A 23,324-nucleotide genomic window follows, 5' to 3' on the forward strand; every position below is an offset into this window, starting at 1 on the left:
ATGCCTGGGCTCTAAGATTGCTGTGGAGGAAAGTAAATGGAACAAGGCCATGTTTCTTCTGACTTCTTTCTTCTCATAAAAGAGCACATTAGTTTCTTTATTCTGTTTACTTTTTGAAAATTGGTATCATTTATGCAAGTCTTTTTATTTCCTTCTGATATCCATGAAATTGTCTCTAAAGCTCGACTGCAAAAAAATTGGAGTAACACTTACAAACATCTCCCTTCTGTGGGTAAGAGGGAGGATGAAAGAAAGCATTTTATTCTATCTAGAGTGGGAACACATACTTACCCCCGAAAGGAGCATCAGTCCTAAATGATGCAGAAGAAAAAGAAAGGCAAAGTGATTATTCTTAGCTGTATTGAGAACATTCTCAAGGACTTCAAAATATGGAGCTAAAATAACTAGAGCCGGGGAGATGCAGTAGAATCTTAAAGAGGATCTTGTTGAGCCTAGTGCTTTTAAATGAGTAAAGTGAGGCACAAAAAGATGACAACACTTGGTCACTTTTTTCTTTCTTCACTGTCTCTCATAGCCCCAGAGTTCCAGGAGTTGGTCCATCTGGCCAGATTCAGTGTCTTCCCTATGTTGATCCGACACAGGTCCTGTTGAAAGGAAGAAGCTTTTTACCTGATATACAGGAAGAAATTGAGTGAGACATAGTTGGAGAACTGTAGCAGTGGAACCTTCTGCCTCTTCTTCTTGTTTATTCCACCATGGAGTAGTTGTTATTTCTGACTCCTACCTTTGGGCAATTGTTGTTGAAACATCTGGGGCCAAGGCTGTTATCTAGGGCCCCACCACAGTTTATTTAAGAAGAATTGGAGACAGGTGGAAACCCCATAGTTTACAGCAGCAAATGAAATTAAAGAAGTACCTGGAATCCCTAGGTATAACCTGGCCTTGCCTGACCCAGGGTAACCCTGCTTCCCACCCACCCAGCTTCACTAATGAACTTTGACTGCAGGCACTATAAGAGTGTGATGCTGCTTGCTGTTAGATGCCATGACCGTTTATGGGCATATTTTGCTAGAGATGGTAGAGGTGGCTGAATCAAGATCCCCCTTACGTGATATTTTACTGTTTGGCCCTCTGAGCAAGAACCATCTGGTCTTTATTTCCTTGCCAACTTCAGTATAACCCATCCACCTGCCTTTGTGCTAGGTTCCACTTTAAGAATTCACTTTCCAGTCTGCTCATACATACAGCTTGAATACCAGCATCTCCCTTAAGATTTTATTACCTCTTATCTGGTTCATGCTATAGCTCCCTGGCATGGACCCTTACCGTCTTCTAGCTAATAGGCATAGTACCTAGGCTGTGTATTAGATTAAGGCATTCCCCCTAAGCTTGCCTGTTTTTCATCCATTCATTCTCAAGGCCTTGCAGGTTGCTCAGGGCTCATCATTTAGGGCTTGGACAACCCTGGTCTGACCCACAGTTGGACATTAATACTTGCATTATTAAGTATTAATAACCCAGCCCATCCCACCTCATACACATTTCCCAACATAGGGAATATGGTCTTCACGTCAGTATCGGGAGCCTTTGTAGTTCTGAACGCCAGCAGCACCATGAGTAAGTCAGGTAGAATTAATTTAAGACTTGGGAATTAAAAGATGGAAAGAAGAATTAGAGAAAGTAGACCATTTGAGAGGTTGGGAGGGGTAGAGGAAGGCAGGAAGAAAGAAGGGATGGAGGAAAAAAAGTACATGTTTCAGGGCTGGAACAGCTCTTGACTATGCCCTTGGCTAGTGGTACTAGAGTCATGAGTTGAAACCAATGGATGGGTTCTGACTCTGAGGTCTTAGGAAGCGCTCTTGAATTGAATAGTCCAGATTTGTTGTCATCTTAGCAAAATGACAAAGGGGAGGAAGTCAGGAAAATGGACAAGGAAATAGTCTACCTGTGTTCTCTCATGGTTCCTTCTTTTCCTTGATTGAGAGGAAGATCAATATTTTGTTCTACTTTTCATGTGAAAAGAAAAATGAGTCTTCATTTCTTTACTAGTGGCCGTGGTCTAAGTGAATTGTTCATGAATATATACATTCATGTAGATTCAGTAACTTCAGAGTCAGTTAAACTGCTTGGCTCATATGAAAATAAAGACTTATCTGCTTTTAAATTCAATGGAGTAAGGAAAATGATAAAACAAATTAAACTGTAAAGTTCTTCAACATCAGTAAGTTTCACACCGCTGCAGGGATAACTTGACGAAAGGACACGTTCAGCCAGATGGCCTGTGCTGGCCTCCTTCCCATCCCTGCAAAAGGTATGTTATTCACTCCCAGGATAGCTCAGGGAAAGAGCTGCTTATGGAATTCAAACAACCAATGTCCAATTAACCCCTGTTTTGGTCAGTGTTTCCTACACAGTTTGGATAATTGGCATACTTTAGTTCCATCAAGGGAGGCAGCTGGTTTGTTGGTTAGTTCAGGCCCCTGGGCATAAGAAATCTGAAATTCTTTTATCACCTCTGTCCCTACAAACTCTCAGTGTGACCTTGAACATCTTATTTACCTCTTTTTGTCATTGGCTGTCCCCATTTGAAAATCGGAGATATGTGTTGGAGGTAGACCATACATGAGGCAGAGGTACTGTAGGAAAAGTGAGGGAAAGGAGCGTTGATATGTGCAGAGGTCTTTAAACCACGGATTTAAAGGTGTAGTTTTTCTTACATAGTACTACTGCCGTATCTTAGGGATGCTGCAATTGCGTGGAACAGAAGCCTACTCAACAAAGCTCAAGTACAGGGAGATTTATTAGAGGCATGTAGCAGGCTCTTCAGGAACCCAGTGATAGGAGTGCATTGCACTTTCTTGAAACTGGAAAACCATTCATCAACTGCTTGCTGTCTCCTCTCTCTCTCTCTTCCTTTTTGCCTTCCTCATCTCTGCTTCTTTCTCTGCACCTACTTCGTTCTTTTCTCTCAGCATCCTGACTCTGAATACTAATCTGTGAAATGTGGCCTATTAAAGCAACCCCAAAATGAAGGTTTTCAGTCACTTTGAATTACATATCCCAAGAGAGGAAACGAATTGGTCCAGTTTAGTCACATTCCCAACATGGTCCATTCCCCTGGTTCTTTATGAAGAAAAGTCTAGGGAAGGAAAAATGATAGGTATCTTTTGTGCATGAAATGAATGACTCTTTGGTTTAAGTAAACATGTCTTACAAAATTAAGGAATTAATTAGCTAGGTTATTAAATTACAGATCCAAAGTATTTTTTTAGTTTTACAGGATATATATAGAATATGTTCAAGCACTTAACAGAAAATATCAGGCATGGAGATACAAATGCCAAAGACAATCCCAACTCTCAAGGAGCTTTATGTGGGGTGAAAGTGAAGAAAGTTCTTTTGAGAAAGTCCTCTAGTCTGGAGCTCCGTCCATAGAATAACGTAACGTTAATCTAATGCTTAGAAAATGCCAGGCATATTTCGTGTAATAGAACATCTTGATGAGGTAGGTACTATTATGATTCTAATTTTACAGCTAAAGAAACGGAGCCCCAGAATGGATAGGTAACTTGACTAGAGTCACCCACTGACAAATGGCAGAGTGAGGAATCCAAAGAGTGTTCTCTTAACTACTGTGCTTTTGTGGCCTTTCTAATAAAAACAAGAGACAACAACAGACACAGATTTTAGAGTAGGAAAAGTAATCCAAAGTTCTCCAGGTGCTACAGAGTCATTTGCTTTACCAAATGCTTTCAAATTCACCATTGTTATAGTCTGTGGCAATTTAATAGGGAAAGCTGGAACTCAGAAGACCCTAAATTAATTTTTTTTAAATAAATTTATTTATTTACTTATTTTTGGCTGCGGGGGCTAGTTTTCATTGTGGTATGTGGGCTTCTCATTGCGGTGGCTTCTCTTGTTGCCGAGCATGGGCTCTAGGCGTGCGGGCTTCAGTAGTTGTGGCGTGTGGGCTCAGCAGTTGTGGCTCACGAGCTCTAGAGCTCAGGCTCAGTAGTTGTGGCGCACGGGCTTAGTTGCTCCGCGGCATGTGGGATCTTCCCGGACCAAGGCTCGAACCTGTGTCCCCTGCATTGGCAGGCAGATTCTTAACCACTGCGCCACCAGGGAAGTCTCCGTAAATTAATTTTGGATGAGCCACTTATTGGCCAATTAACCGATCACTCAGTTGCTTGTTTGTTAAAATGCAAATGAAGGTAATATAATATTAACCAACCCCAGGAGAAAAATCAAAGAAAATATATGTTGGCATTTCATTTGAGGAGGAGGTATGGCTTAAAGCACCTGGGGAGAAGCAGGGCTTTTTTAATGTATAGTAAACTCAGTAGGAGTCAACAGCCTGTGGTGGAGAACTCCCAGGAACATTTATACTCTACTTTGGCCGGTCAAGAATTTATAAAGAATTGCATCTTTGCAGACTGGCACCCAGGTGCATGTGTCTTCCTTTGTTTGTCCTTCGCTAGACTCCTTCAACAGTGGAATTTAACTGTCTTAACTAGACCTTAACAAGGTGATGGACTTAGTCAGTGGAATAATGTTTCTAATGTTTGAAGGATAATTGAAGGATGAGCCTTGTTTTCTGTGGCCCCACAAAGGACTAATGATCAGAGTAAAGGAGACAGATTATAGCCCAGGGCAGGGAAGAATATCATACTGTTGCAGTTGTGCAAATATGGAATGAGTTCTCTGAATAGTGGATAATCCTTGTTGAGTACCTGCGTTGTGACCAGGCACTGTGCTGAGCACTGTATGAGCATTGTCAGATTTATTCCTCACAGTGGCTCTGTGAAATAGGTATTGGTTTTTTCACACTTAAAAATAAAACTTTCAAGAGTAGTTAACTTGCCCGAGGAGGTCAAACAGCTGGCAAATGGAAGAGCCAGAAATTGAACCCAGAGCCATCTGACTCCAAAAGATACCACCTTGGAATACAATCCATGGCCACTAGAAGTTTTCAGAAGTAAACTAGAGAACCAGTGTTAGCAAATAGATTATTAAAGGTGTTTAAGCATTGGATGGGATGACTGACTAGGCAGGTGACCTTTCAACTGTCTCCTAACTTTTAAATTGGTCTCATTCATTATGTTTGTAGAATCTATTTGCTGTTAGGAAAATGATAGCTAGTGGTAGAGCCATCATAGGAAAATAGGTTTCTCTTCATAAAAATTAGCTGTTCTGCCATTGTTATACAACTTCCATAAATTTGTATTCCCAGTATTATGGAGGCTAGGATATTTGTCAGTTTAGCTTTAAAAACAAGTCATTAGTCCAAGTGAATAAAGTGTCTGCCCAAAAACCCTACAATATTTTATGATAGACAGGGAAGTTTGAATTGATAGTGTAATTACTTTCAAACAAATGCCTAAATAGCTTTTGGAGTATAGTATGATATATTTTGTTTTTAATATATAATTAAAGAGTATCTTATTGTACATTTTAGAAAAATGTGTTTTCAAACTTGTATCTATCTACATCAAAGTTAGATATTTTCTGGACCTACATGACTTCTTAGCCTCCTCAGACCTGAGAAACGTCATTTAGGTTTGATACCCTACCATGAAGCAAGTGGGGACCTGAAGCTTACCCCTTCAGTACAGGTCAAAGGAGTGAATTGCCTTGATTTTACATTGCTGCTAACAGCAGCGTGCAGATGTGGAAGAAGTAGGAAAGGCGGGGCAATGACATGTTGACTCTTCTTGCATCAGTATTCCAGACCTGCTTGGATAATGTTTGTTTTTGTTGAATTGGTTTTTAGATTTTCAGGTATAGTCTTTTTAAAGTAATTTGATCACTTTCACATATTCTAATTGAATCACTTTATGGCAGGATATTGTTTTTATTTAGCCAGCCACAGTAAAAGCTCATGCTTGAAGCTCTCCAGCAAATACAGGTTCAAATGAAAAAGATCGTCCTAAGAATAGCTTTGACCAATTTGAGTTCATCTTTATTGCACAATTTAAAGGGTTCAAGTTGTTTGGTATATAAATATTATATACTTCAGTGATTGATTTTTCAAATGGACAAAGAAATAATTTCTCATTTGTGGTTAATATGTGATACAAAGTTAATTCATAAAGGCTTTCTTTCCCCATTTCATTATAACTCTTTTTTAGGAAGAGTTTGATTTGTCTGATTTTAGGGATTAAATCTTTCAATGTGATACTTCATTTCTTAAAAACATCTCCGTTGAAAGAAAATTTAACAATGAAATATTTTAGTGTAAATAGATTTTATTCAACTTCCTGTGAAGTGAGTAGTTTGAGAGGGGAAAATGATGAAAAGCTTTATGATACCAGAATTTTAAAACATTTGCTCATTCTTGTCTGTAGTCTATGGGCATGTTATGTCTTACAAACCTTAGCCAGGAAGACACTGGTTAAAGGAAACTGAATGAATATGATCATTTTTTTATGAACAGATGTTAAAGACCCTCATAAATATTTAAATCTTGTATTTTTCTAGCAGAATACTAGTCACATATGTTTTCCAAACCCACGGAACTTCCTGCATAGAATAAAGTACTTTATTGCTCTTTAATTTTTTAATTTTTTTGGTTAATTTATATTCAGAGAGGGGGATGATGTCTTGAATTTGAAACCAAACATTATAACTACCATTATTACATCGTTTCAAATCTTAAGGTACCTTAGAATTATGGTACACCCCGTGTTTTATAGTCTGAGGCTCAAGGAGTTTGACTTGTTGCATGTTCTACTGGAAATGCTGTCTCTGCCAGGTGCTGGGGTGTACGGTGACAAAGACGTAATCCTTGCCCAGGAGGAGTTTACATTCTAGTTGAGGGCTGTGCATAAACAATGCAAACTACAGTTTTGTGATGAGATGATTGAAAGATCTACTGAGTGCTGTGGAGTCCCAGAGATGAGAAACTGCCCTCAGCCTGTATAGTTCAGGGAAGGCTGCCCAAGGAGGAGGGAGGGGGGTATAGCCCTCAGCTGAGACTTACAGAATAGAAAAGATATCTTATTCCTTTAGCTTGATTGTGGGTAAGTGGAACATCTTTTAATTCTGATATATTTCATCAAATGATGATGGTGGTAGGGATTGTGTGGGTGAAGAGGTAGGGAAGGGCACTGAGCAGAAGATTCTTTTCTTTTTATTCTGCATCACAATTATTTTTCCCACTGTTACGTCTTACTCATCTCCTCATGGGTAATGGCAAGAATTTAAATATGAAACAAATTATTCATTTTATATTAAGTGCTACAATTGAAAGCGTGATAACTACCAAACCAATAAAGCAAAATATAAATAGAGGAAATACTGACATAAGAATTTAAGTAATTGATACTGGAGTTGAACAAAGTACTGAACAGAGAAGTTTCAGTATGGTATATACGTGCCAGCCCATGTGTCATCATTCTATCTCCACCAGAATAAAAAGAAAGAAAACAAGAAAAATGATGTATATGATAGAGATTCTCACAAAGCTGAAGTATTTCATTTTTTGCTGTTAAAATAATTTTATTAAATAATGCTTATAGTAGATAGTAGTAGTTGTTTGTGATGATCTTAATTGCTAAAGTAAAGGTTGTTCTGAAATATTTTTGGTCCAGTAAGTGAAGTCAGGAAGGCACAGACCTATGTGACCTAGACTGGTCTTCCTGCTTCTTCTCCAGCTCGTAGGAGCCTCTTCTAAAGCCTCCTCACTACCCACACTCCAGTCTATAGCTGAGTGCCAGGTGCCATGGCCAGGGCCATGCAGACTGTCCCTGCTCATGGACTGAACGTGCCTTGACACCTGGGTAGCAGGTCTCAGGTTGGCAGCCACTGGCCATAGCTCCTAAGATTATTACTTCAGACGTTTGCTTCTGTGTACTGATGAGCAAGAGAGACGTTGTGGAAAGGTATGGGTGGTAGTTTCTCAGTCAAAATGAAACCACTTAAAATAAATAGCCTACTGACGGTGTGCCAGTAGCTTTATCTCCCTAGTTGAAGAACGTATTTTAGCACGTTACCTGTTATTATTAACGTTACCTGTCAGTATTTAAAGACATAGAAATTCTCCAGGTACATTGTGCGTATTCTTGTTGTTTTGCTCACTGATCCCCTGGGGTGGGAGCCTGTTAAGTTCATTGACCTCTTTCTTCCCTTTACACATATCACCACAATGTCTCTCTGTCCGTGGATTGTGTCTGTAGCGATACTTCTCTGCCACAGACTGGCTAAAGCCCTCAATCTAGAAAGCTTTGTGTTCTGGGCCATTATGGGCAAGCGTGGTGTCATAATGTTTTTATTATTTCTGGAAAATCAAGTCAGAGTTCACACAGCAAGGCGGCACTTTCACCCAGGACATATTTCACCCAGAACATATTTATTCATTGGTAAGTGATTCCTCTAAATAGACTTTAATATAGTATATTTTACAAGGAATTCTGTTTGTTTTAAACTAGAAAATATGTCAATAGATTTTGTGATCAAAGTTTGATGTACAAATGGGTGTCCATTACTGGTAATTTTGATATACCCTTGGTCTGCTTCTGCCTGGCAAAGGAAGTTCCATTTTCAGTGGTATTTAATTTGATTTTTTTTTTCCTTTTTCCTTTGTTATTGAGAAACTAGCAGACCTTCTAGGATAGGATAATTCTGGTATTTTCATTCCAACCTACTTCATTCATCAAAAATAATTTTGCAAAATAAAAAACTGATAATCAAGAACATTTACATGTTCATGTATCATAATTTGCAAGTTAATCAAGTGACAGCAGGTGACGCTTAATTTAACAAGGAAGGCTTTTATATTATAAATTTACCCCAACAGCATTATGCATTCTTAAAAATAATTTCTTGGTCAGAATGCTTCAGTAAGAACATTCATCACATAACTCTTGGTTTCATAAATGTAATTTAAGATAAATTAAGTATCTTGTTTGAGCAGCTGAAACAAAAGGCATGGTTTTGTTAGATAATTATACTGTCCAGTAATATACTCCATTAAGAGTCACTTCCATTGCTGCTGTTGATAACCAAAGTTCCTTCATGTATGTATAATTTGGAAATTATCATGGAAGACTATGGACACATTGTAAAGTTTTTCTGGTTGAACCAATTTTTAGCGATTAGATCTGTGTATTAGGGAAGAAGTGACCCAAGACGTTGAGAAATAAGACAGTTTGCATTTTAGCTGGTACAAAGGCTTAGAGGTGTCGGGGAGCATGGTCGATTCAGGAAACTGTAAAATCAGTTTCAAAGCTGTCACGTGGCAAGGATCAGTTATAACAAATGAATAAATAAATACCCAAGAATACCTACACATATACATACACACATGTAAAAACTCATGATTCTGAAACATACATACACTACTCTCTTTTCTTACTCTTTGATCCAGTACAACATTTTTAGTAGAACATACTTTATAACAAAAAGCGCATAAGGATCTTGTCTTCAAAGATGGGGAACATTTTTAAAACAGAGTGTACCCCTGTGAGTAAATGCAGAGTGTCTGGTAAGTGTACTAAAAGCCCCAGGATCAATGCCAGCTGTTACATCAGTTCTGTTGGTAATCTTTCTTACTGATCTATGACCTTGACCTTGTGTTTATGTCTGTATGTCAAATCTGTTTTAGGGCTAGGGAAACTATAGTTGAGTTTAATAGGATTTATGCTCCAGTCTCAAAGGATGTTCATATATATATATATATATATATATATACACATATATATATATACACATACACATACACACACACACATATATACATACACATATATATGTAACGTGTATATAGATATAGAGATATGTATATATCTATATATATACACACACATACTATAAACACTTAAACAATTCCAGGAGAAGAAAGCACCATTTTCCGTTATATTTCATATTTTGATAGACATTGGAAATTATTATGCTTTTCAAATCTGATAGAAAGCACCAGTTACTTTGAAGGGCTATTGGAAAAGGTAAGGAGAAGCTCTACCCTGTTAGTTTTATATTTAAACCCTTTTTTCCACACTTATGTGCCACCAAATAATTTGTTAATAATTATTTTGTGTTTCTTCAGAGAAACTATTGTTTAACTGAAGGCAGTGAACAGACATTAATGTTAATGCTGAGTATCACAGGTATTCTTTATCATATAATAATTCTCTTCCTGGATTTTTAAAAATTACACTTAGAATTTAATTTTATTTAAAAATATTCTAGTTTCTGTGTTTTCAAGATAATGCAGCACAGCATCCATGAAGGTGTTCCATTTTGGAGTAGAAATTGTTTGGCAGTTAAGCTCTGTCTCTAGCTCCTTTGATTCTGTGAGCTTTTTTAATTTACAGTCTCGAACTTTATACTCTTAACTTTGATTATAAATTAAATTTTTATGTAAACTACACAGGCAGAATAAAATGGATAGTGGACTTACTGAATCTGATTCATAGACATAAGCCTTCTGAGAATAATTCAGAACAAAGAAGCTCTTCTTTATTTCACTGTATCATTTATAGGGGATACATGTTTCTGTCTCCAGGATAATGTTTTTTACCTCTCTCATGCGTTTGTCTATGTCATCAAGGGTCTTAAATCTTTACTATTGCATTTTATTCAGTATATAGTCATTGAGAGATAAGCAGAAGCTCCAGTTTGAATATAAGCTCATATTTAGCTTTTAAATAAACATCTGTTTGAAATTCTGTGCCCCAGTAAAGAAAGTAGTGAAGATAAACAACTGGGGGATTGAATGGGTAGGGTGTATGGCTGTTTCAAAATCATTTCCTTCCCCTAGAATTCACTAAAAAGACGATAGAACATACTGGTCAGGGCTATTTCCACAACTTTTATGACAGCTTGTCATCTTACGGTGAAAATGCTTGTCATTTTTATCAACTACAGTTTGATACATTACTTGGAATCATAGAAATAAAATTTTAGAGTTGAAGGGGTCCTCAGATACATATGTCCTTCTGTTGAACACTCAAGTCAGTCAAGCACTAACGTCTCCTAGTGAGTCTCTTAATAGGGAAAGTGAGTGACACTATATTACTCCTGTGGAAGCAGCTGACAGCAAGTTAAAGCTGATGGGCCTGGAAGGTAGGAGCAAATTTGCCCTTGGGCAAAAATATGTAAGTCCCTCAGGTTGCAATGGAGAGCAATCTGGGCAGCTGTTTTACTCACTACAGTGTCAGTAGCTTCTGTTACCAATCTCTGAAGAATATTTACACCTAAAATGAGAACCCCTGGGACAGGGCCAGAAGCTCTTGTGGTCTAATTTTAAATGTTAAGGCCCTCAGTTGAGCAAAATGTTTCCAGGTAAGTATTTTCTTGGCACCCATCAGGTTGAACATCTTTTGATAGATAATGCTACAACGAAAATTGTCTTGGAATTTAAGTTATATGGAAGGACATATACTAATTCTGATTTATTTTTCAAAAAATTAGAAGTATATTCTAATAAATGAAATACCAGGCCTCCTCCTTTACGATGCCCATTATTATTCCCAGCTGTAAAATGGCAACAATTGAACATTTCTTTTATTATTTTTCTTAACTTTTTTTCAAAAACTAACTTTTAATTTATAATAGAGGATTCACTATATTCTTCACTTTTCAGTGAAGTCCAGGACCATTATCTGAAATTTTACTTTCCTTTATTGTTCTATGACATTAAGTGTTGGGTTTTATATATTCTAACTTTTCATCGGCCCTTGGTTTAGAAAGCTAATCTCATCTATTTGCATAAAATGTTTGGTGTTACATCTTCTTGATACATTTTTCTTGGGTTTTGTTTTGTTTTTCCTGTTCAGCTCCTAAAACTTTCTTTCAGTCTCACCTTGGAGACCACCAAGAGTTCTCTGAATCATTTACCTTACTGAAACATCTTAATGTTTGTCTTTCCTTGTGCATAAAATTGCATCCCCAAAGTGCTCTACAGTGAAACTTAGGTAATATTGTCCAATAGGAGTAGCCTCTCAGTTCCTTCTGCATTTTAAGGAACCAGAGCCAAGAATCCAAATGCTCATTAAAGTGGCATTGCAGAAATACCTTTCAATTCAATACTCAAACAGGTGTTACTTGATAATGCAGAAGAAATTGGAGATTTCAGGGAAACAATTGGAAGTCGTGAAGTGTTCATTAGACGTCATTTAAATAGCATACAAAGTGACTTCATAGATGTTTAATCATTGAAATGTGTTTTTAATGGAGAATTTGATTACTAGTGAGATACTGAATCCTTTCCTTAAATACAGCTAGAGAAAGACCTTTCTCATGTATTTTCAATAACCAAAAGTAGTCCCACGTATAAGAATCCTATTAGATGCGTCCTTCATTTATCCAAGTAAAATCTTTTTACTTGGACTTTACCATTTATAAAAGTGTTTAAATATTCAGTGAATTTTCCCTTTGCTTATTAATAAACGATTTCCAAATAGAAAATGTAAAACAGTGCAATGGAAATATTTTGCTTTAGAGAATCAATATAACACCTAGTTAGGAATTGTTAATATGCAAATTATTTACAACTGTCTTTTATGAACTAAAGCGCTAAGAAAAAAGTTACATTATGTTGAGTCTTATTTTTCAAGTTCTTTTTTTTAAATGTAGCTTTTTAGAAAAACGTACTTTGAATTCAAGCATTTTACTAGGTATTTCATTAAACTAGTCTGCGTATTGAAACTTGGATCTTTGCCAAAATCTATCTATGCATATGGCCAAGACTGCTTGAAATTCATTTATGGTTTAGTTTGATTTTATTTTTATTTTTAATAATTCTGTCCTGCCACAACAATAATTCTTTTCGCTGCATGCTAGTGGACCAATAAAATCTCAATTTTATTAAATTTAAAGATATTTTTATGCTTATAAACAATTTTATATTAATAAAAGGATTTCATTTATAATTTTAACACTGTAAAATGGTTATACATGAATTTTATTAAATTATCTTGAAATGCATTAACCCTTGGTATACAGTCAGGGTTCTTTGAACCCAGTTTTAGTTTGAAGTTGTTTGTTTGGTAGGAAGGATTGTATTATATGACTTTTATTCTTTTTTAATGTTTCAATGAATGTGTTTTCAATAGGAAAAAAAATTATATCTTGTTATTACCATGTGTATCCATTGGAACTTTTTATAACTCAAACATACATTATGGAATCTTAGTGATCTTATTTTTCCTGTATCTTTAATCATTTTGCCCTTTTATCATTTTGGAAATTAATTCATCATTTACTTCCAACTGTATGATATAAAGACTAAGATTATAAGCCAAAGGAAGTTAATGAAAGTGCCTAGAAAGATGATGCAGTAGTGAAATATGTCATCATTATTGTATCATCTTCAGTTTTCTAATAGCATAGCCTGTTAATACTGTATTATCTTTCAAGAGTGTAAAAAAATGTTCGGAGATTATCTTTGTAGTCTTTCTATTTTGTTTTAAGTTTGTAGTAAGTATAGTTGAGAATTCAGTATTTTTTATTTTCCATCCCTAATGTTAAAGAGAAGAAAGTTCTCATAGGAAGATGCTTCAATTAGATGAGTCACTGGATGAGTGCGAAGAGACTGATAGTAGCATTCTATACATGATTGATGATGGTGACATTGAGTGTATAAGCAACATCTCGGACTGTTGTCTTCAGATGACAGTATCCAAGATGAATTTTCTCAAACTCAAGGATCAATGAGTGAACAATGTAGTTCTTTTTCACCCCAGCTTAATTGAGATATAATTGACATATCATATTTTATAAGGTGTGTAATGTGATGATTTGATATGCACATGATTACCAAAGTGAGGTTAGTTGACATATCCATCACTTCACATAGTTACCATAACAATATAGTCCTAAAGACAAAAAGGAAATAACAGTATTTTCCTCCAGTTAGTTGCTTATTAGGAAGGACTTCATTCAGTATTTTGTGACAAGAACCTTGCCTGCCCTATCTTGGTTCTTTTATGATGTTGTTGACACACCCACATTTTTTGAAACAGAAGTGTACGAATACACACGGCTGGTGTGTAACAAGAGATTGGAAGGAAGTAGATGACATGAAAATGACATAATTCTTTGGATTGATCACTGTAATTGGTATTAATAAATCTAAAAAATAAAAAAAATATTTTGCAATTACATAACAAGGAAGATTTCTGTCCCTCTTTCCTCAGTATAATTTTGAGCTGTCCAAGTTTTCCAAAGTAACACATTTTGAATTATACAAGTACAAGAAGAAGACTCAGAAGTGATGATTAAGCTAGAACCTTTTAGACATGTATTTGAAATCTGGAATTGGTATTTACAGGGTATTTCCAGGTTCGTGCATGACAGTAGTTGAGCTATCAGTTCCAAAGTGCCTTGCCCATTTCAGATATGTTATCCTTCAAAACCAGGAAAATATAGAATTAAGAACTGGGTTTGCCATGTGTAAATTCTTATTAAAAATTCTAACGAAGTTGTTTTACATTATCTCTTTATTCTTCTGTAAATTATTCATAAGTTGACCTAAGCAGTGATGAAATGTTCATTGGACCCAGATGGTAAATGGTGATGACTGTTTTTCTTGGTATACTGAGGGTTAAATGAATTCATTAAAATTATAAAGAGCTGATTTTGATTTAGACTGATAATTCCAAAATCAAAATTAAGTCATTTCTTGGTATAATAAATGTTACACTAAATTTTTTGTTAAAACCAGAAAATCTTTTTCTAAAAATTTTATGGAATCACCCTATAAAAATGACAGCTAAGTTGAAATAGACATTGTTCAGTCAGCTTTTAATTTATCACTGGGTAGGTTTTATTTTTTTCCCATTCACACACACACACACACACACATATATATATATATATGTATTTTTAGTAAATACATTAAAGAAATATTAAAGAAATACATTAAAGAAATCTTTCTTCATTTTGCCTATCATGCCTACAAACCTAATGTTTAAAGACAGGCTATTAATGTATTTTAGTTTCTAAACTGAATTTTTCCTTCTAAACCTCATGAGAGTTGCAAAATTTGTGAGACCTTCATTTGAATTCTTTTTCCTATTCTTTTTTTTCTGCCCCCTCAGTACTTTTACTCCCTTTGGTCCTTCTTACCTTCCGTAAACCAAATATTTTGGATAATTCTTTTTCCCTTTCCGCAGAAATCACTTTAACAAGTGTTTGCTGTACAAGTTAAGTCTCTTCCTTATTTTGTTTATGAAGAGAGTATGGAATATTTTTAAATAGACATGTATACAAGCTCTAATATTTAAAATCATTGTTGAAGTTAAAAATAAACCAGTAGGGGGCTTCCCTGGTGGCGCAGTGGTTGAGAGTCCGCCTGCCGATGCAGGGGACACGGGTTCGTGGCCCGGTCCGGGAAGATCCCACATGCCGCGGAGCGGCTGGGCCCGTGAGCCATGGCCGCTGAGCCTGCGCATCCGGAGCCTGTGCTCCGCAACGGGAGAGGCTACAACAGTGAGAGGCCCGCGTACCGCAAAAAAATTAAAAAATAAAAAAAAAATAAACCAGTAGATCCACTGACAAGCTAATGAATCACAGTATTTTGTAAAATATTCCAGTTGTTAAATATATTGCTTGCAAATCTCCAAAAAAGCCTAATTTTTAAATGTGTGTTGACATTTAGGTATTTGTAACTGACCGCACTCAGGTAGTGTTCAACACTTGGCAGCATTCTTAAGTAATATGTATGTAAAATCAAGTAAGCCAACTATATGTCGGTGATTCAAAAATAATGTGGTTGGTTGCCTTTCCAGTGAAAGAAAATGAGTCAGGTTAATAATACTAGCTTTAAATCAAACGATTTTAACCTTAAAAAGTTTTAAAAAAACAGCTTTCTATGAAAAGCTCTTTTTCTTCTTGTTCATGTAATTGGTGCTGTTTATAGAATTTTCTTTTCAAAGAAATTAATGAAAAATAACCACTTTAACTTAGAATTTTCTGAGAACGATTATTCCTCTTTCCTTCAGGTCTATTCTAAATTTGTTTCTTGCCCACTCTTCTACAGGGTGATGTGATAGCTTAGTGTAAACACATAGTTATACTTTTATGTGTTACAGTAACCACATTTTCTATACTAAAAATTGGTGCAGGTACCCTAATACATTTTTTTTTAATAATGACTTTAATTTTTAAGTCTTCTAAAAAATTTTTTTAAATCACATGTAACATTTTATCCTTATTGATAACAGTGTCACACACAAAGAGATAGCATGGGTAGGGAGGAGGAGTATTTTATTATATATTAGGAACATTCTAGAAACTTAAGGCTATAGATTCACCTGTAACCTGTATTCTGCATCTGCTAGGAATGGACCTCATTTAAAAAATTCTTCATGGAGCACATGTGTGGGGATTTTAAAACAGATACGTTAAGCCTTTGATAGACCTGAATGAGCATCTGAAGGATCACTCTTCTGTTTTTAATAAGTTGTGGTAAGAACTAGGGGTGAATAAGCTTGTGATGATATGTAAACGTTTGTACCACTAAGACTCACAATTTGCACAGGCCTACAAAAGAATCTTATACTTGTTAGGGCTTCCAAGTCTTTGAAAACGGAAATGCTCCAGATTACTTATGGGATGTCTGATGTTTGGGGGATGATACCAGAAGTGAATCCGTTGTGTCGGCCTCAACCTCACATCACACTCGCTAGATTGAGTCCATGTCACGTGGATCTCTTTTCCTTTTTCGATACTTCTCTTGTTCCTTCCTAAGCTCTTCATAACATGAGGAAGCTCGTTCTAGCCCCTCATAGAGCTGTGGTGCTACAGAAAAGACTTAGCATTCACATCACTTTGCAGAAAGGTGTTTATGAAAATTCAGAAACTTGGTGGACTTTTGAAGACAGTTATGTAACATTAAAGTATTTTCTCTTCTCTGATTGGATCATTTTAACAATATGGATTAGTCCATAGGATTTCCAGTAGAGATTTCCAATTTAATAGGAATAACAATGACATAAATTACTGAAGAAGTGGCTACAATGCATATATATGTATATTGTACATATACGCTTAGAAACTGACAAGTGCTGTATTTTTCTGCTTACAGGTATCACAGCATAATTCTAATGCTTCACCTCCTTAACTATTTTTATTTATTTATTTTATAGAACACTGATATTTGCATTTATTGTGGAACAAAAGGTGAAGAAGGAGAAGCAGTATATTCACTAAGGATTCTATCTGCTTGCTGCTGCAGACCTGTGTGTTGAGGAATTCTGCTGCTGCTTCTTGCTTGGGAGTTATCAACTCTGCAGTCAGGCTGCGCTGGGAGCCTGCCTGCCTTTTGTCTCGTCGTTGCCAACCAGCAGACCAATCCTGGTCGGCACGGAACAGTACACCTCTGTCTAATTACTATGGAAGGTGAGAAACCGACATTCACTAATTGAAGTTACGTCTCACTCACCCACAGAAAACCATTCTTCAAAGTGAATAGAAACCAAGCCTTTGTGAACACTTCTATTGAACATGACTCATGGAGAAGAGCTTGGCTCTGATGTGCACCAGGATTCTATTGTTTTAACTTACCTAGAAGGATTACTAATGCATCAGGCAGCAGAGGGATCAGGTACTGCCATCGACAAAAAGTCTGCTGGCTGTAATGAAGAAGATCAGAACTTTAACATTTCTGGTAATGCGTTTCCCACCTGTCAAAGTAATGGTCCAGTTCTCAATACACATACATATCAGGGATCTGGCATGCTGCATCTCAAAAAAGCCAGACTCTTGCAGTCTTCTGAGGACTGGAATGCAGCGAAGCGGAAGAGGCTGTCTGATTCCATCGTAAATTTAAACGTAAAGAAGGAAGCTTTGCTGGCTGGCATGGCTGACAGTGTGCCTAAAGGCAAACAGGATAACACGGTACTGGCCTCTTTGCTTCAGTCGTTCAGCTCTAGGCTGCAGACTGTTGCTCTGTCACAACAGATTAGGCAGAGCCTCAAGGAGCAAGGATACGCCCTCAGTCATAATTCTTTAAAAGTGGAGAAGGATTTAAGGTGCTACGGTGTCGCATCAAGTCACTTAAAAACTTTGCTGAAGAAAAGTAAAGCTAAAGATCAAAAGCCTGATACCAGTCTCCCTGACGTAACTAAAAACCTCATCAGAGATAGGTTCGTAGAGTCACCTCATCATGTTGGACAGAGTGGCACAAAGGTCATGAGTGAACCCTTGTCATGTGCTGCGAGGTTACAGGCTGTCGCGAGCATGGTGGAAAAAAGGGCTAGTCCTGCCACTTCACCCAAGCCAAGTGTTGCTTGTAGCCAATTAGCATTACTCCTTTCAAGCGAAGCCCATTTACAGCAGTATTCTCGAGAACACGCTTTAAAGACACAAAATGCAAATCAGGCGGCAAGTGAAAGACTTGCTGCTATGGCCAGATTACAAGAAAATGGCCAAAAGGATGTGGGCAGTTTCCAGTTCTCAAAAGGAATGTCAGGCCATCTTAATGGTCAGGCAAGAACATCATCAAACAAACTAATGGCTAGCAAAAGTACAACATTTCAGACTCCGATGGGTATTGTTCCTTCTTCCCCCAAAAATGCAGGCTATAAGAACTCACTGGAAAGAAGCAATGCAAAACAAGCTGCTAATAACAGTTTGCTTTTACATCTCCTTAAAAGCCAGACCATACCTAAGCCAATGAACGGACACAGTCATAGTGAGAAAGGAAGCCTTTTTGAGGAGAGCAGTACACCTACAACTATTGATGAATACTCAGATAACAATCCTAGTTTTACAGATGATAGCAGTGGTGATGAAAGTTCATATTCCAACTGTGTTCCCATAGACTTGTCCTGCAAACACCGAATCGAAAAACCAGAACCTGACCAGCCTGTTTCTCTGGATAACTTAACTCAGTCCTTGCTAAACACTTGGGATCCCAAAGTCCCCGAGGTAGATATCAAAGAAGATCAAGATACCTCAAAGAATTCTAAGCTAAATTCGCACCAGAAAGTAACCCTGCTTCAGTTGCTACTTGGCCATAAGAATGAAGAAAATGTAGAAAGAAACAACAGCCCTCAGGAACCACACAGTGATGGGACAAAGTTCAGCACACATAATTACACGCGGACTTCTGTCATAGAAAGCCCTAGTACCAGCAGGACTACTCCAGTGAGCACTCCACCATTACTTGCATCCACCAAAGCCGAGTCTCCCATCAACCTTTCCCAACACCCTCTGGTCATCAAATGGAATTCCCCACTGTATGCCTGTGGCCCTCAGTCTGAAAAGCCAACGAATACCACATCAAACCACCTGATGGACCTTACAAAAAGCAAAGAATCGCAAGGGGAGAAACCAGTCCAAAATGAAGGCACACAAAACTCTGCCACTTTCAGTGCCAGTAAACTGTTACAAAATTTAGCGCAATGTGGAATGCAGTCTTCCGTGTCAGGGGAAGAGCAGAGACCCAGTAAACAGCTGCTGAGTGTAAACACAGAGAAACCTACAGGTATGACTGATAGACTGAATAGCCCTCTGCTCTCAAATAAAACAAATGCAGTTGAAGAAAATAAAGCATTCGGCAGTCATGCAACAGGTCCTGAACCAGGACTTTCTGGTTCTGAAATAGAAAATCTGCTTGAAAGGCGCACCGTCCTCCAGTTGCTGCTGGGAAACCCCAACAAAGGGAAGCCCGAAAAGAAAGAGAAGATGCCCTTAAGAGATGAAAGTACTCAGGAACATACAGATAGAGCTTTAAGTGAACAAATATTGATGGTGAAAATAAAATCTGAGCCTTGCGATGACTTGCATACGCATACCACAAATGTGCCCTTGAGCCACGACGCTCAGGGTGCCCCCTTCTTAGGCGTGGCTTCTGCCTTGCAGGGAAGCACAGCTGTCTTACCAGCGTCCGAGGACTTCAAATCGGAGCCGGTCTCACCTCAGGATTTTTCTTTCTCTAAGAACGGTCTGCTAAGTCGACTGCTGAGACAAAACCAAGAGAGTCACCCGGCTGATGACCTGGACAGCAGTCACAGAAATAGTGAACTGACACTTGTAGACTCAAAGAATCTTTGCATGGTCCCTAAAAAAAGGAAGCTTCATACTGAGCCGTTAGAAAATCCATTTAAAAAGATGAGAAATAACATAGTCGATGCTGCAAACAGTCCCAGTGCTCCGAAGGTGCTGTATGGGTCCTTGCTTAACCAGCAAGAGCTGAAGCTTAGCAGAAATGATCTTGAGTTTAAATATCCTGCCAGCCATGGTTCAGCGAGTGACAGCGAACACAGGAATTGGGCCAGAGAGAGCAAAAGCTTCAACGTTCTGAAACAGCTGCTTCTCTCTGAAAACTGTGTGAGAGATTTGTCTCAGCACAGGAGTAATTCTGTCATCGACAGTAGAAAAAAAGGACACAGAAGCACTGGGACCAATAGCAAGCCTGAATTCAGCATTTCTCCTTTGAACGGACTGATGTACAGTGCAGCTCAGCCCAACAGCTGCATGGGCCACAGGACATTTCCACACCCCGGTGTAGGAAAACCTCCTGTGAGCCCTCCTTTCCCTGAGCACCTGGGCTGCGCAGGGTCTAGACCAGAATCTGGGCTTGCGAATGGGTGTTCCGTGCCCAGTGAGAAGGGACCCATCAAGTGGGTTATCACAGATGTGGATAAGAATGAGTATGAGAAAGACTCTCCGAGACTGACCAAAACTAACCCAATACTGTATTACATGCTCCAGAAAGGAGGCAATTCTGTTACCAGTCGAGAAACACAGGACAAGGACATTTGGAGGGAGCCTTCATCTGCTCAAAGTATCTCGCAGGTTACAGTCAAAGAGGAGTTACTTCCTGCTGCAGAAACTAAAGCTTCTTTCTTTAATTTAAGAAGCACTTACAATAGCCATATGGGAAATAATGCCTCTCGCCCACACAGTGCAAATGGAGAAGTTTATGGACTTCTGGGAAACGTGCTAACAATAAAAAAAGAATCAGAATAAAATGTACCTGCCATCCATCTTTGGATCTTTTTAAAACTAACTAGTATGAACTTGAAATCTGTATAAATAAGCGCATGATTTGAGAAAAGCATGGTATAATTGAAACTTTTTCATTTTGAAAAGAATTGGTTACTGTGATGTTTAAATATGCATACTACTTCTTGCTTTACATTAGATGTCATGAGGAAGCTGCTGAACTAGCAATGGGTTGTTTAACACCTTCTTATGCATCAGACAACAACTGTGAGTAGCCCATGAATGATATTCTTTTTTAATCATAAATAATAGGCATAAATTAAAATGTGAATCTCCACCCACAGTGGATTAATGCATTGCTGCCTTTATTAGGGTACTTTATTTTGCTTTTCAGAAGTCAGCGTACATAACACGTTTTTTTAAAGTCCAAATTGTTAAATAATAACTCCTTAAAGGATAATTATTGAATCAAAAAACCTAATACTGATTCATTTTTTCAGTTCAAAAACAAATCAGAAAAAAATATGCTTACATTTTTCACTTTTGCTAAAAAAAAAAAAAAAAGAAAGAAAACACATTTATTTTTAATTCTTGGAAGGGGTTTTGTGGTTCCTCAATGTGCCTGCCCCACCCCAATCCTTTTCAATATACTATATTTCTTTAAACCTTGTACTACTTAGTAAACATTGATTACAATTGATGGAAGTTTGATAGATCTTTAAAAAAACGGCAGATTTCCATTTTTGTATTTTAACTACTTTACTAAATTAATATTCCTCCTTTTACAGAATTAGGAAAGTTAACATGTATCTTCAGGTGGTTTCCTGAATAGTTGAAATAAGAAGTTGTTTTTAACAAGCAAAATGGCTTTCTTTGGACCGTTTTCACCATCTCTTGTAAAAGCTACTTCTCACCGTTTCTGTGGTACCTGTGAGTCTTATGACCAGGGTTTCTTAAAGTTGGACTCAGACCACCTGCATTAGAATCATCTGGAGCACTTGTTTTAAAATGCAGATTCCTAGGCAGCATCTCAGATCTACAGAACAAGAATCTCTGCTAAGTGGACCTGGGAATCTTCCTTCTGCATCTTAATATACTCCCTAGGTGTTTCTTCTGCACACTGAAATTTGAATTTTGAAAATTGAAACCATTGCCTATGACTTCTCTCAACACAGGATTGTGAACAAACTATTTGATGCCTGTATTTTCCCCAGTACAGTCACACATCAACTCAAAATTTGCAATATTGTACTTCATATATTACTGCTATGTCTTTGGAAATCGGGTTCAGAATACTTTTTATGACAAAAAAAAAATCGGGTGGAGGGGACAACTTTCATATTTGGCTCAACATCTCAGGAAAATCTGTGATTATTTGTGTGTTCTAATGAGTAACATCTACTTAATTAGCCTTAGGGATGGAATAACAGGGCCACTTACCAAACTCAGGTGATTCCAGGATGGTTTGGCAACTCCTCCTGAATACATCCTTAACTTCTCTTAAAACCATTGTCCTAAGAACAGTGCTGACAAAGATGAAAACATTTATTTCAAACCCAAGAAAGGCACTAAACTCAGATTGACTAAACAAAAAAGTACAAAGGGCACATATACATGACAGATTTGTACACAGTCACTCCATCGGATCTGTTATTTTAAAATAGTGATTAAAAGTAAACATTGATGTTTTCTTGGAAGAACTTAATGTATTATCGAGCCGCATGGGGTTTCTATCTTGAAACAAGTCCATGCTTTTCAGTTCAGTTTTTACAATCCACAATTCTTTCACCAGATATTTTTGGGTTTAATTGTGAGCTGAGTTAGCAACTGACCTATCAAAAAATTGTTATATAATCGACTGTTAATTAGAAGGAAGTCTATTTGAAATTGTTCTACTTGAGGTTGTTTCTAAGATTTTTATATTAAAAATGGGCGTTATTTCCTAATATGATCTAAAACCCTAAATGATTATTTTTTTCTCAAAATAATTTGTAAATAGTTACTGGATATATTATAAAATAATAGGAGCGAATATTATGCTACATCATGAAAATTCCACTGGCCAGTGAAGATATCCAACTCCATCCCATCTTTATTCTGTGACAGTCTTATTGTCTACACTGTATAAATAAGCTTTTAACCAAGTCATTTTTTTCTGCCGTTGTGAAAGGTCTGGAGCCTTAGAAGTATGCTAGAAAAAAATACTGATATTCCCCCTTGGTTAGGGGAAAATGGGCTTTTACAAGGGGGTGAAACTTAGGTCAGGAAAAAGAACATCAAGGGCCAGCTTTGCTTTTTCTGTTTGTTTCTTTGGTTGGTCATTTGTTTTGTTGTTGTTGTTACTGTTGTCAGCAGTCAAAGAAACGAAGGCATGTCATATATAAATAAACGTGACCACGAAGAAACCTGTTCTGATTCACTAGAGTGTCCCCAATTTGAGTTTAGTATGATTTTAAAGAAGAGCGGTG

At 37.3% G+C, this 23,324-nt stretch overlaps 1 protein-coding gene across 2 annotated transcripts in view; it reads left to right on the forward strand.

Moving 5' to 3' along the window:
• NRIP1 (nuclear receptor interacting protein 1) overlaps positions 1–21,711 on the forward strand; it is a 94,415-nt gene extending 72,704 nt beyond the window's left edge. For both annotated transcript variants that reach the window (XM_029214000.1, XM_029214001.1), the window contains one exon: positions 17,052–21,711. In XM_029214000.1, the coding sequence (XP_029069833.1) occupies positions 17,410–20,880 (3,471 nt within the window). In that variant the 5' untranslated portion in view covers positions 17,052–17,409 and the 3' untranslated portion in view covers positions 20,881–21,711. The remainder of the gene's footprint in view (positions 1–17,051) is intronic.
• The last annotated feature ends 1,613 nt before the right edge of the window (positions 21,712–23,324 follow it).

This window comes from Monodon monoceros, unplaced genomic scaffold (assembly GCF_005190385.1).
Source record: "Monodon monoceros isolate NGI ecotype Baffin Bay Population unplaced genomic scaffold, NGI_Narwhal_1 Super_Scaffold_11, whole genome shotgun sequence".
NCBI classification, from domain to species: domain Eukaryota; kingdom Metazoa; phylum Chordata; class Mammalia; order Artiodactyla; family Monodontidae; genus Monodon; species Monodon monoceros.